General features: G+C 45.6%; 1 protein-coding gene across 1 annotated transcript; it reads right to left on the bottom strand.

Moving 5' to 3' along the window:
- Nucleotides 1-274: 274 nt before the first annotated feature.
- LOC115081574 (zinc finger protein 398-like) lies at nt 275-5,732 on the bottom strand. Its single transcript, XM_029586000.1, has 6 exons — nt 5,496-5,732; nt 4,702-4,828; nt 2,082-2,195; nt 1,819-1,932; nt 914-1,063; nt 275-484 (listed from the first exon to the last, which is right to left on the bottom strand). Exons 1-6 carry the CDS (start codon nt 5,517-5,519, stop codon nt 387-389), a joined length of 627 nt encoding a protein of 208 aa, XP_029441860.1. The 5' UTR covers nt 5,520-5,732; the 3' UTR covers nt 275-386.
- Nucleotides 5,733-12,585: the final 6,853 nt, after the last annotated feature.

The raw sequence follows: 12,585 nt of genomic DNA, 5'->3' as shown, positions 1-12,585 counted from the left end.
CACTACAGAGTGGTATCATATCAATAGCCATTCTGTGGGAGCCAACCCACATCCGATCACTAACTCCGCCTACAGAGTATCATAAACTGCTAGCCCCTCCCCCTGGGGGAAGCAGCACTGAACACAGACAGACCTCACCTTCTCTCCCTTCCACCAGGTCACTCACAAAGGTACTGAACAGAATCTGTCCCACAACCCATCCCTGGGGCAGGCCCCGTAACACCGCTCTCTCTCTTCAGAGCAGCTTCCATTTACCATCACCCACTGTCTCCTGTCCCTCAGCCGGTTTGTAATCCACGTCACCACCTTGGCGCTCACTCCCAAGCTTCTCATTTTGTTCCCGAGTCTCCTATGCGGGAGCGCATCAAAAGCTTTAAAGTGTTGTGTTAGGAAGGAATATTTTGCTCACCGCTCTTGGTCTCCGTCTCCTCCCCGCCCATTCTCAGGATCTCTGCTGTAGGGTCAGGACTGGGACCTCGGCTGCCTGTTAGAGAATGAGATTGTGCCTTCAGCTTTTAAACAGTCTGGGATATTGACCTAAGAAAGGCAAAACTTGAATTGCCAATCGGGTTTTTCAGCATTAAGTGCACTTACGTGGGTAAATGGCTTTAGAAAATTGCTAGGAAGGTCTGTTACATTTGCACGCGTAACTCCTTTCATAATTCTCCTGCTGGGTCCCACAATCCCACGAGGATGGAAACCGTTTGCTGTGCAATCCCCCCTCCCTCCCTCCTGCTGCTCCCCCTGCCTTCCTCCCTCTTACTGTTCCCAGTGGGGGTTTCCTGCTGCCACTGTGAGCCCTCCACACAAGAAAGGTCAGAGGTCAGGGACATGATTTAACGCCTCCTCCTCGCTGTGCCTGGCCCAGAGGAGGCCTCCTGTCTCAGCAATGTTTGGATTGGCCCAGCAGTACCTTTAATCCAAGCTCCATCGCCTGCTTCATGCAGCTCCTCACAGGCGCCTGGGATGCTCAGGTTCCCTCTGTCCTCAGATCTCGGGGGCTCAGTCCCACGTCCTTTTTGCTTAAATCGGATTAAAATGTCAGGGGTGACACTGGGGGAGCCTGTTATGGGAAAAGATGGTTACAATATGTAGAAATGTTACCCCAGAGCCTGTATTATCAGTGCAAGTGAGCTCAGGATTATGCTGTGTCCATAAACACTGCCACCAGTGCAGCACTAAGAAGGAGGGTGCTGCTGTGCTGATCATCATCAGAAATCCATTCTAACAGTATCCTGATCATTTTAACACCGAGGTGGGCGACTTCATTCCTCAGGATCTACAAAATAATCTGGTGTGGTTACTGCTATTGCAAAAACATGCTGAACATTTCTACCTCAGAGTATTTTTGTTAAACCAGATGTTTTTTTTTATCCAGTGCCACATTTCAGAAATCTGATTCTCTCTGGCTCCTCCGCTTCATTATAATTATATGAGGCAGGGCGGGAGAATGTCACTAGAAGGCACCAAAGCCAAGGAATTCTTAGACAGGAGGGCGAGGGACGGTGGAAAGGAGACTCCTGGAGAAGAGGACAGGATATGAAGATGACGGAGGAATGTGCAGAGGAAATGTGAGAGAATATTTCTTTACTGACAGGGGGTGGATGCCTGGAGTCCCCTCCTGACAGAGGCAGCAGCAGCATCCAACCAATCAGCAAATTTACACAGATTTAGGACGGACACAGAGGGCGGTGGTAAAGGCAGGTGGGGAGCAACGGGTACAAGAAACGAGGGAGGGGCTTGTGTAGCTCAGTCGTATGGAAATTCAGAGGGAAGAGGAGGGGAGAATACAAGACGAGGGCAGGGAGTGGTACTTGCCTGTTACAGGAGGGTGAATCCCTTCAGTCACCTCTGATTCAGGAGGATCCAGGAAGGGCAGATCTTCCTCTTGTTTAACGCTCAGTGAGAACACAGACGTTACAATCGGAAGGCCTGGGATGAGAAAACAAACGAGGATTCACCCAGGCCCTGCTAATATTATATTAGGAAATGGATTGGAAGTCTCCAAATGTTTGATGTTAATGCCCCATCTCCTGTGATCTGAAAATGCAGAGCCCTTTAAATCCAGAACATTTACTTACTGATGCTGGGGTCCTTCATGGTTTCTTTCCCCTCCAGCTCCCAGTGCTGAGGGAAATATTTCTCATCTTCCTTCTTAATCTTGAATACAACATCAGGATTAATAATTGAATAACCTGCCAGTAAAATAGGAAAATTACTTGTGCAGGCCTTGGAGCTTTTATCTGTTCACTGTTCTGATGCAGAGGTGTGTGTGTGTCTGTGTATCTGTGTGTGTGTGTGTGTCTGTGTTTCTGTGTGTGTGTCTGTGTGTCTCTGTGTGTCTGTGTGTGTGTGTGTCTGTGTGTGTGTCCGTTTCTGTGTGGTGTGTCTGTGTGTGTGTGCCTGTGCGCATCTTTGGGTATTTGTGTGACGGAGCTTGGTGAGATGAGACCCTTGCAGGCTAGCACGTGATTAAGGTTAAACCTTGGAGGGTTTCTGGTGCAGTCATTTCTTTTTTTTTAAATTTATATCTTTATTGATTTTTGTTTGAACAAACAAGAAATTTTCAATGTTCCACATGTTCACCCAGGTTACAAAAGGAAAATATTACACTTTTCTTTCACCCATGTGAAAAATACAAGAAACAGATTTAAATGTTACCTGGATTGTGTACATTGAATTAATATAATAAAAGAAATACTGGGAGATCAAGGGTGATTATAGCAGTACAATTTAAAGAAAAAATTCTACAAAGAAAATCACTGATTTAACTGTGAGTTACGCCAACTAAATACTCTTACTTCCAACTACTTTAGGATTTCCTAGGATTGCGCAGAAAAATCTAAATGTTTCCGTAATTGTTCAGAGTCTGCAAATATAAACTTTGCGTCACCACGAGAAATTAAACAGCGACAAGGAAAACGCAATAAAAAACGTTCCCCTCTTTCTACCACTTCTTTCCTCATTTCTAAGAATTTTTTCGCTTAATTTGAGTTATCCTAGCTATGTCTGGGAATATACGTATTGGCTGGCCAAAGAATTTCACATTCGAGATCTAAAGTACAATTTTAATACATTATCTCTTTCTATCCTAGAGGAGAACTGAACAATTAGTATCGCTCGTAAAGAAATGTCCATCTCAAATGACTTTTCTAAAAATTTGTAATGTCCAAAATTTCTTCCTCTGGTATCTCTTGATTTTCTTCACGCTTCGATTTTCCCTTCTCCCGACCTCGTTGTTCTTGATAATATGTAGTTGCTATTACTGGAATATTTTCCGATGAAAACTTTAATATATTAACAAAATAACTTCTTAGCAAGTCCAAAGGTGTCTGTAGTTTCGTTTTCGGGAAGTTTAAGAAACGCAAATTTGCTCTCTTTGATATATTTTCCTGAAATTCCAACTTGGTCTGAATCATTTTCTCCGATCTTATAAGGTTCCCTTGTATTTTTTTCTATCCCTTCTACTTTATGTTCCAATGTTACCACTCTTGTCTCAACCATACTCGTCTTTTCTTCTACTTTGATAGTTTTATAGCATTTATCGATTTTTGCATCACAATCAAGATATTTTTTATTTCCTCCAACGAAGAGGCTAATGTAGAAGTGGTATTGAGGAGAGGAATATTATTCATTGCAACTCCTACCTCCAAAAGTCCTTCGCTGCTAGACTTGAGTTCTCCTGGGCCTGGCTGTTGTTGGGCCTCTTTCCCACGCTCCCTGGAGCCCAGTTCCTCCGGGCTCACCGAGGAGAAGTCCCCATCTCCTCTCTGGGTAGCGTTCTCTAAGTCAGTTGTTCTCTTTGGCGGGTCTGGAGTCGTTGGATATCCCGGGCTTAGAGATGTCTCAAAAGTCAGGGGGCTGTGTTGCTGCTCCAACACAGCCCCAGCGACCGTAACCTCCGGGTCCAAAGATGGCGTTTGCGCGAAAGCAGCTTCAATCCTCATCTGTCTCAAAGAATCAGGAGTAGAGGTATTTTCTCGAACCCGAGCCTTCCTCTTAGTGTGCGGCATTTTTACAAAGAAAAACGCCTGAAAATACCATCAATAGGAAAAAGTTTCTTAGGAGTTAGCTGGGAGGAAAATGACGAGGCGAGAGCTGCGATCTGCACACCCTCACGGTTCGGCGGCCATCTTGATGGTGGAGCAGTCATTTCTATTCCTGACCCTCCTAGCTAGAGGCATTGCAGGTGCCAGTGCTCTCTGCCAGCCTGTGCCCTCCTGGAGAAGGGCTGCCCAGCTTCATATCAGGAGTGGCTGAGAAGGAAAACCCCAGTGCTAGGATATAAAGTTAACTCTCTCTAGAGGTCAGTGAGAGGCAGAAAGGGGGGATTTGTGACCTGTGACATCGGGTTACCACCTGGAGGAGTTACATGTTGTGCAGTAGATCACCTAGAGCATAGCTATTATTTCAAGTCCTTTTACAGAAGTTGCAGGTCTCAGAAAGGAATCAGAGAGGCAAATCCTCCCCCTGTCCAGCACAGAGCAGCATCTCGTGCCGGGCCTGCAGCAGAGGTGTCTCTCACTGGGCCCTGGGGACCACAGCAGCTCCTGTTGGACTTGGCATGAGATCAGAAGCCAGACTGTATATTATATGTGCCCAAGGGAGCTGGCACCTGGGATTATTCCATCCCTGATAAAGTGGCAGCAGCCATCCTGCAGTGTGTGTATGGGTGAGAGATGATAGAAAAGGCAGACTTACCCCGTGACATGAGGACGCCGTGAATCTCCTTGATGACCTTCTTGTACAGCTCCTTCTGCCATTCTCCCAGAATGTCCCACTCCACTTCCCAGAAATAAGCAGCGACGTCCCTGAATGTGACCGATGCCTGGAACAGCAAACAGGACACCCTCAGCCCCTCTCCTCCAGCTTCATCTCTCTCACCTGTCTCTTTCTTTAATCTCATTTCTTTCCAGCTATCTCTCTCTGTTTTACTTCTTTTTTCCAACCCTTCCTGTCTCTTCTCCTCTCTCTCTTTGCTGTCTCTCAGCCCTTCCTCTTCTTATTATCTTTTGCTCTTCATCTCCTTCGCGCTGACCTTTTTCCCCGCACACCTCCCTCTCCCTGTCTCTTTGCTCACCCCATCTTGGCCTCTCTCCCGTGGCAACAGGAGAAAAGCAACAGAGCAACCACAAGCCAGGGCATGGAGGCGACCCAACCGGCCACAGAGCTAAAGCAGAGGCCTTCTCCCAGCGATGTGCAAGCTTCATGGAGCCGGATCAAGTACATTCAGCAGAACGTCTATCCTGCTGGATAACCAGCACAAATTAACTCGTCCGCTTACCTGCTTACTGAATATTGGCCTCAGTGTTTATTCTGTATGTGTGTGTGAGAGAGAGAGAGACTGCGTGTATGCACACAAGAGTCTGCGGAGACACAGAGACAATCTGCACCCTCCAACTGATCTCTGCTGATCTCGGGAGGAGGGAAGGCTGGAAGAGCACAGGGAAAAGGTTTCCTTTAAATGCACAAGAGGACAGAGAAGGATTTCTTACCGGATCAGACACCAGGGCACACATTGCCCTCCTCTTTTCCCTCTCAGTCCTGCAGGGATTCAGGCTGTTTCTGCTCAGAGGAGGCAGGGCTGATTCCTGGGGGCTCAGATAAAGCCCCTGCTCTCCCCCTCTGCAGATCTGGGGCTTGCAGGGATTTCCGGTCCTGGGGAGACGGAAAGTTTCTGTTTTTACTCTGAGTCTTTCCTGTTCTTTGCAGCCCTGCGGACTCTACAGGAAGAGAGAGCAGCAGGAGCATGCGCAGAGCTCCCCGGCAGAGGCCATGCTGCTTCCCCAGTGCATGCTGGGAGTATCCCACCTCCTTAAGGAGGATCTGTAGAGATAGCAGTGCGCTGCAAAGTTTCCCAGACGGGAGTGAGTAACACGTCTGGGATCAGGTCTACTCCTGTTGCATCCATCTCTGAACTGTAAACTTTTTCTCCCTTCTATGCTAATGTTGACTGCATGGCCGACTTGATCAGTGGAATGAGTGTGGGAAATTATTTTAAGGAGGAAGTTAGCCTGCGGGAGAGTATTGTGCCACGACAGACAGGAATGAAGCAGAGAAAATGAATGATATTATCAGTGTAATTATTTAATATAAGGCCTATAAGGTCTGAGAATACATATGCCATTTTTCTTAGCCTGCTTGTAACAAAAACTGTTTTCTAACAGAACAAGTCCTGAGATCAGATATATTGGAGAGCAGTTACTCAGAAACGCTAACTGCAGATATCTGAACAGAACAGGACTTCTGCCTCTGGGCCACACCCAGCTGTTTGCTGCTGATAAGATAAGGGACAGTTGGGGCCTTAGCGAGTACATGGGGAGTGGCCCAGAGAAAGAAAGTAGGACAAAGGTCAGAAGAATTAACTTAAAAAGCAACATTGTGTAACCGTCTCTTTTTAGTCAGTAAGGAGGCCCAGACAACTGATCCGTAAAGATAGACTTTTATTGCCAGCAAGATGCAGCTAAGACAACGGCTTAGTACAACTGCATGCCACGCCCCCTTCGGAGCAAACCTTTATACACTTTACAGTTCTTATCTTTCACACATGCGTTCTGGTTTGCTGAACAAACATTTTACAAACTGCTGAACAAGCAATAGCTAGCGTGGTCTCTAGTAGGTGTAGCTTATGATCAGACTATTGTTTCGTCATTTAATTGACGGGTTAGACATTTGCGACGCGTTCGTATTAATACAATACAAAATATGAATCCAAAATGGAGTCACGTTCACTAAACGTTAGTGCGTAAGTACGTCATTACGTATTAGGTTCCGTTTGCGTTGCAAATGTTAGTAAATCAAATGGCTGTGCGTTTCACTGCAGCATGATGAGACGAGAGGCGTCACAGCTGTGCAGTCTTCAGGGGTTCATGGAATCGAACTCCTTCATTCCCCCCTTTGATACTTCAACGCCGATGGAAAGTGGAAGTATCACTGTAGCTGTTAAGTAACTGAAAAGAGAAGCAAGAATTAATACTAATAACTTTCAAGGTGGACCCTAAATGTTACTAGGTCGTTGGTTTCTTCACGGGTTTGAGACGGATGGGCCCTAATGGCGTCAACCCCCTTTGTAGCCCGGCTTACCCTAGCAACAAAAGTGGTCCTGTCGTTGAATTAGGTGGGATTAGAGTTTAGTATCAAAATAATCGTTATCAGAATCAAAAGAATATCATCAGAGTCAGATGCATCAGAATCAGGGAATGAGGAAATCGACACATACTTATTGATCATCATAATATGAGCTGCAGCCCTGCGATCAGCAATGGTTTCAATCATAGATCGTAGATTTCTGAAAATAAGAGGTAAACAAAGAGGGAACAAATGCAAGTTAGAATAAAAAACAGAAGAGGAAAGAGAATGTCCTTCAATCCGGGGATTGAAGTAAGCCAATTTGGTAGTGAGGAAGTCCAATCAAGGATACCGGTCCAGTTTGCACAGGGACATGAGCTAATCGGATCATGCGATCAGTAATCTCTTCGATAACTTTGCTCTTATCATCGATCTGTAAACAACAATTGGAGAGATTAAATTTGCCACAGACACCACCTTCTTGTGCAAGGAGGTAGTCCAAGGCTAAACGATTTTGGTAGACAGCTGTTATTATTCTGGTGTTTTGTTTGGCAAGATATTGAGGCCATAGCAGAATCGTTAGTCAGAGTTCTAGTACTGCTTGTAGGCGAATGATGCGATTTAACATGTATATTGGAGTTCTATATCCATAGGAGCCATCTTCAGCCCATGTGGCAGGGCCGTAGTATTGTACAATTCGTCAGGGGCCACTCCTGATCTTTCCAATCACCAATAGAAACTTTAGGACTTCTGCGACGTTGTTTGGCTTCATAGGGCTGTAGACAGGTACACCCAATGTTTCACCCGCTGTGATTGGTAAGAGAAAGAAACTTGGTCGTATGGTGGCCAGGAAACAGGTGCCATACCAGTTGAGTGGTAGCAATTCATATGCCCGGCGGCCACAAACGAAGTAGTAACCGTCTGGTGCAGCGAAGAGGGTAGTTGGCACTCCAGCAGCAGTCCACGTTTTGTTGAGGATGTTTCAGTCCACATGGTAGTGGGCATTGTCAAATTCTCAGTTTGCCACCAGGTTTGTTTGGTTAGGTTAGCAGTAAGCACCCCAGTACATGGGGAATTACCAACAGAGTAGATATACTCGGGAATGTTGTCGAGATATGCAATGTCTGCCAATGACATCTGTCTGGAGAGCCCATTCATATGGGTGTGGTTTCGTTTGTAAGTTATAGTCGTGTTCAATTGATTGAGATCGGTTTGGAAGACCTCTTTGGCTTCCCATGGCCATTGTTCTCCGGTGTGCGTTCCCCGCAGACAAAACAATTTTTAACTTCAAGAGAAGAGCTATATTCTCAGCCAGATTGACAAACATATTCTTTGCTTGATTGGAGAATGCATGTTTTTTAATTCTTCTGATGCGTGGGATATTTCATCAAAGAAGGACTGATAGCCCACAACAGTAGTCTGATGAATATTGGTCGAGGTTTGTCTCGACGCTGGGTAATTGTTATATAGGTCATGGGGTCTTTCCCGTTCCATCGATTCCAAAGCCCCAAGTATCTTGCCAGGGATATCCTTCACCCCGTATGGGCCATTGTATGGACATGGTATTACCAGCTACTGCAGTTAACCGGCCAATTCCATGGCAACCATGATATCCTCCTCCTGTATAGTCACATACCAGAGCCCATCCTGATAAAATTAAGTCTCCTTGACATGGTAGCCATGAGATGGGTTGGCCACCCGATTGTAAGGGCAAAGGTACTTGTGGTTGTGAGCATAGGACTGTTTCCAGGCTTAGATCCGCAATGGAGGGCGTTAGGGTGTTTCCAATGGCTTCACAGGCGTCGAAGTATGGTAGCAGTAGATTCTCCTCCATAAGGACTTTGGTCGAGTTGATGTAGTATAGGATGCCTTTTCCTTCCGGAACGATGTTGAGGTATAGCTCTTTGGTAATCCGGCGTCAGGGTAATGTTATAGTACTTGGGAGTTGTAGGTGTATGACAAATGACTTGTCATTTTGTAGGCACCGGTGAAAAGACTGGTATCCTTGAGTAGTATTCAATGAGCACGCAGGCTGAGCTGCACATGAGTCGGGTGGCTGAGATTGGTGTATAATGGTAGAGACAATCTGGAATCCATCTGGAGTAGTGGTACGGATTAACTTGACACATTCAGTGCAGTTTTTGCTTAGAGGTAGAACAAGAGATGTAGCTGTAGAACAGGAAATAGTAGAATAACTTGTAGTAGTCTGGTTTCATAGCCGAAAGTTGAGGGTAACACGTTGGACTTGAGTTGTAAGTAGTTCAGTAGATTAATTCTGAAAGGAAGAAAAAATGTATATGTTAGTACTCTTTAGCAAAGTACTATAATCATCTAATCTGGACTATCTTGTTGCCTGTTTTGAGTGAACTTAATTTGTGGTCTCCAATCCTGGAGACTTGCCAATTGGAGGCAGCAGGTTTTAGGCGAGTCCAGTGAATCCAGGAAGGACATCCAGAGACCTTTACAGCAGTAGGAGTGGTGAGTAGTACTGTGTATGGACCCTTCCAACGTGGTTTGAGGAAATCGGATTCATCCCAGTCCTTCATCCATACAGAATTTCCAACTTGGAATGGATGAATTGGGGTTAACAAAACTAATGGTTCAACGTCACATGTATAGTCCTGAATTGCAATGACTGTGTTATATAGTCCTTTGAGCTGATTACTTAGTGACAACTCCCCTTGTATCTGCAATGATTCGGGAAAAGAAGGGAGAGGTGGAGGTCTTGCATACATCATCTCATACGGTGTTAGCCCTGATCGTTTTGGACTGCATCTGATATGTAGCAAGGCTAAGGGTAGGATGTCTGGCCATTTGGTCTTTGTTTCTTGACATAGTTTAGCTATCTGATTTTCAGCGTTCTGTTAGCCCGTTCAACAGATCCACTGCTCTGCGGTCGCCATGCGCAGTGCAATGCCATGTGATACCGAGGATTTTACTTAGTCTTTGGATAACATCGCTGGTGAATGCTGGTCCATTGTCTGAATTGATTTGTCTTGGTAATCCGTAGCGTGGTAAGATTTGGTGAAGGAGCAAGGACGCAACTTCTTTGGAGGTTTCAGTTCGTGTTGGTGTGGCTTCGATCCATCCGGTATAGGTGCAGACAGCCACCAGCATTGCTTTGTAGCCTTTGGACGGAGTCATGTGAGTAAGTCATTTGGCAAACTTGGAAAGGTGTAGTTCCTCTTAAAATATCCAGGTGATGGACCAGGTCCACTTCTAGGATTATTTTTGGCACATGTGACACATTGGCTGATTGCGTGTTTTGTTAGTTGGATTATTTTATTGATGTAATACGTTTTTTCCCAGCAACTTTATGCATCTCGTCCGAGATGGGTTTTGTTATGTGCTTCCTTGACAATAGTCCAAGCTAATGTTTCTGGAATCCATACTGTTATCTTGCAGAATCCACCAGCCATTGTGATGGTGGATCTGTTCAGCCTGTGCCCAGTCATTCTCCTCTGTCGAATAGGTAGGAGTTTCTGTTGGGAATTGTAGAAGTGGACATGTTGTAGTTGGGATTGATAATGTGCACGGGCTGCTTCTTTTGCTGTTTTTCTGCCCATTGGTTTCCTTTTGCAACGGGATCTGACTTTCCGGTGGGCTTTACAATGCATGACAGCTACCTTTTGTGGTGCCACAGCATTTAGTAATTGATGTATTTCAGATGCATTGGCCAATTGCTTTCCTTCGCTGTTAGAAACCCTCGCTCCTTATATAGGGCTCCATGTACCTGGATTGTGAGGAAAGCATATTTGGAATCTGTATAAATATTCACAGTCTGTCCTTCTGCCAATTGTAAAGCTCGAGTGAGAGCGATTAGTTCAGCTTTTTGGGCTGATGTCCCAGGGGTAGGGGCTCAGCTTCAATAATGTCGTCTTCAGAAACCAGCATATCCAGCAACTCGAATTCCATCAATAACTTGGCTGCTTCCATCAGTAAATAATGTCCATGCTCCCTGCCATGGTTGATCTCTCAAGTCTGGTCTGCTGGAATGTATTGTAGTCATGACCTCCTCACAGTCATGTGCGACGGGTTCAGGTGCCGGCATAAGAGTGGCCGGGTTCAAGTTTTTGCTGTCCTGTATTTGGATTTCAGGAGTTTCACATAGCAGAGCTTGATATTTTACAAGACGTGAATTAGTCATCCATTTTGGTCCATGAGTTTCTAGCAGTCCTTGAATGGTGTGGGGGGTCGTTACATTCAAGATTTGTCCAAAAGTTAATTTGACTGCTTCTGGAATTAGTAAGCATGCAGCCGCAATGCTTCGAGACAACCTGGCCATCCTTTTGCAACATTGTCCATTCCTTTTGACAGATATGCAACAGGTCTTCCCATGAGCCTAGAGTTTGAGTCAATACCCCAATGGCCATGCCTTTCTTTTCATCGACGAATAGATGGAATGGTTTCATTACATCTGGCAATCCTAGTGCAGGTGGTTCAATCAAGGCATCTTTCAGTTGTTGTAAGCTTGTCAGTTCATGGGTTTCCCACTGAAAAGGCTGAGATTCTGCCTCCTTTCCCCGCAGCTTGTCGTACAGGGACTGGGCATAACAGCGTAGTTAGCAATCCACAGCCTACAGTATCCTGCAGCTCCAAGGAACGCTCGGAGCTCTTTCTTGCAAGTGGGTACAGGTTGACCTCGTATTGAACTGGTACGGGATATTCCAAGGCAACGGGTACCTTCCCGGATTTGGAATCCCAGGTATTCTACTTCCAATTCACAAATTTGCACCTTCTTTTTACTTGCACGGTATCCTTTTGAGTACAACGTCTTTAGTAAGTGGAGTGTGGCTATAGCACATTCGTGATACGTTTCACGAAACAACAGAAGGTCATCCACATACTGTATGACTGGCCCATACGTGACTTGGTACATCTTCAAGTCTTTTGCCAGTTGCTCCCCGAACATCGTGGGTGAGTGCTTAAATCCTTGCGGTAAGCGAGTCCATGTGTACTGCTGCTTGATTCCAGTTTGTGCATTTTCCCATGTGAAGGCAAAGATCTTCTGGCATTCTTCTGCTACTGGAACGGAGAAGAAAGCATCTTTGAGGTCAATGACACTGTACCACTTGGAGGTAGGGGAAACTTGAGCCAAGATTGAGTATGGATTTGGTACAAGGGCTACTAGATCTGCTACTTGATTGTTCACTTTCCGTAAATCTTGTACAGGTCGGTAATCAGAACCGGGTTTTTTACGGGCAGTAGGGGTGTTCCAAGCAGATCGGATTCGCCTGAGAATTCCCAAATCATACAGTCTCTGCAGGTGTATTCAATTCCTTCTCTGGCCATGTATGGAATGGGGTATTGAGGTTGATTGATCACCTGTGCATTCTGCTTCATTCTATCCATATGGGGTAGCGTCGATAGCTATTCCTCCCGGGTTCTGTTCGGACCATACTTGGGGCACACTATCCATCAGTTGTCTGCGCTGTTTGTTAAGAGGGGTCCCCTTCGTATCGATGCAGAGTGATTTGTTCAAGACGGGGAGATGTAGTCTCCATTCTTCTTGTAGTG

The sequence above is a fragment of the Rhinatrema bivittatum genome, unplaced genomic scaffold (genome assembly GCF_901001135.1).
Source record: "Rhinatrema bivittatum unplaced genomic scaffold, aRhiBiv1.1, whole genome shotgun sequence".
Classification (NCBI taxonomy): Eukaryota; Metazoa; Chordata; class Amphibia; order Gymnophiona; family Rhinatrematidae; genus Rhinatrema; species Rhinatrema bivittatum.
The sequence above is the reverse complement of the archived record's forward strand: the minus strand, read 5'-3'. Positions and strand labels throughout refer to the sequence as shown.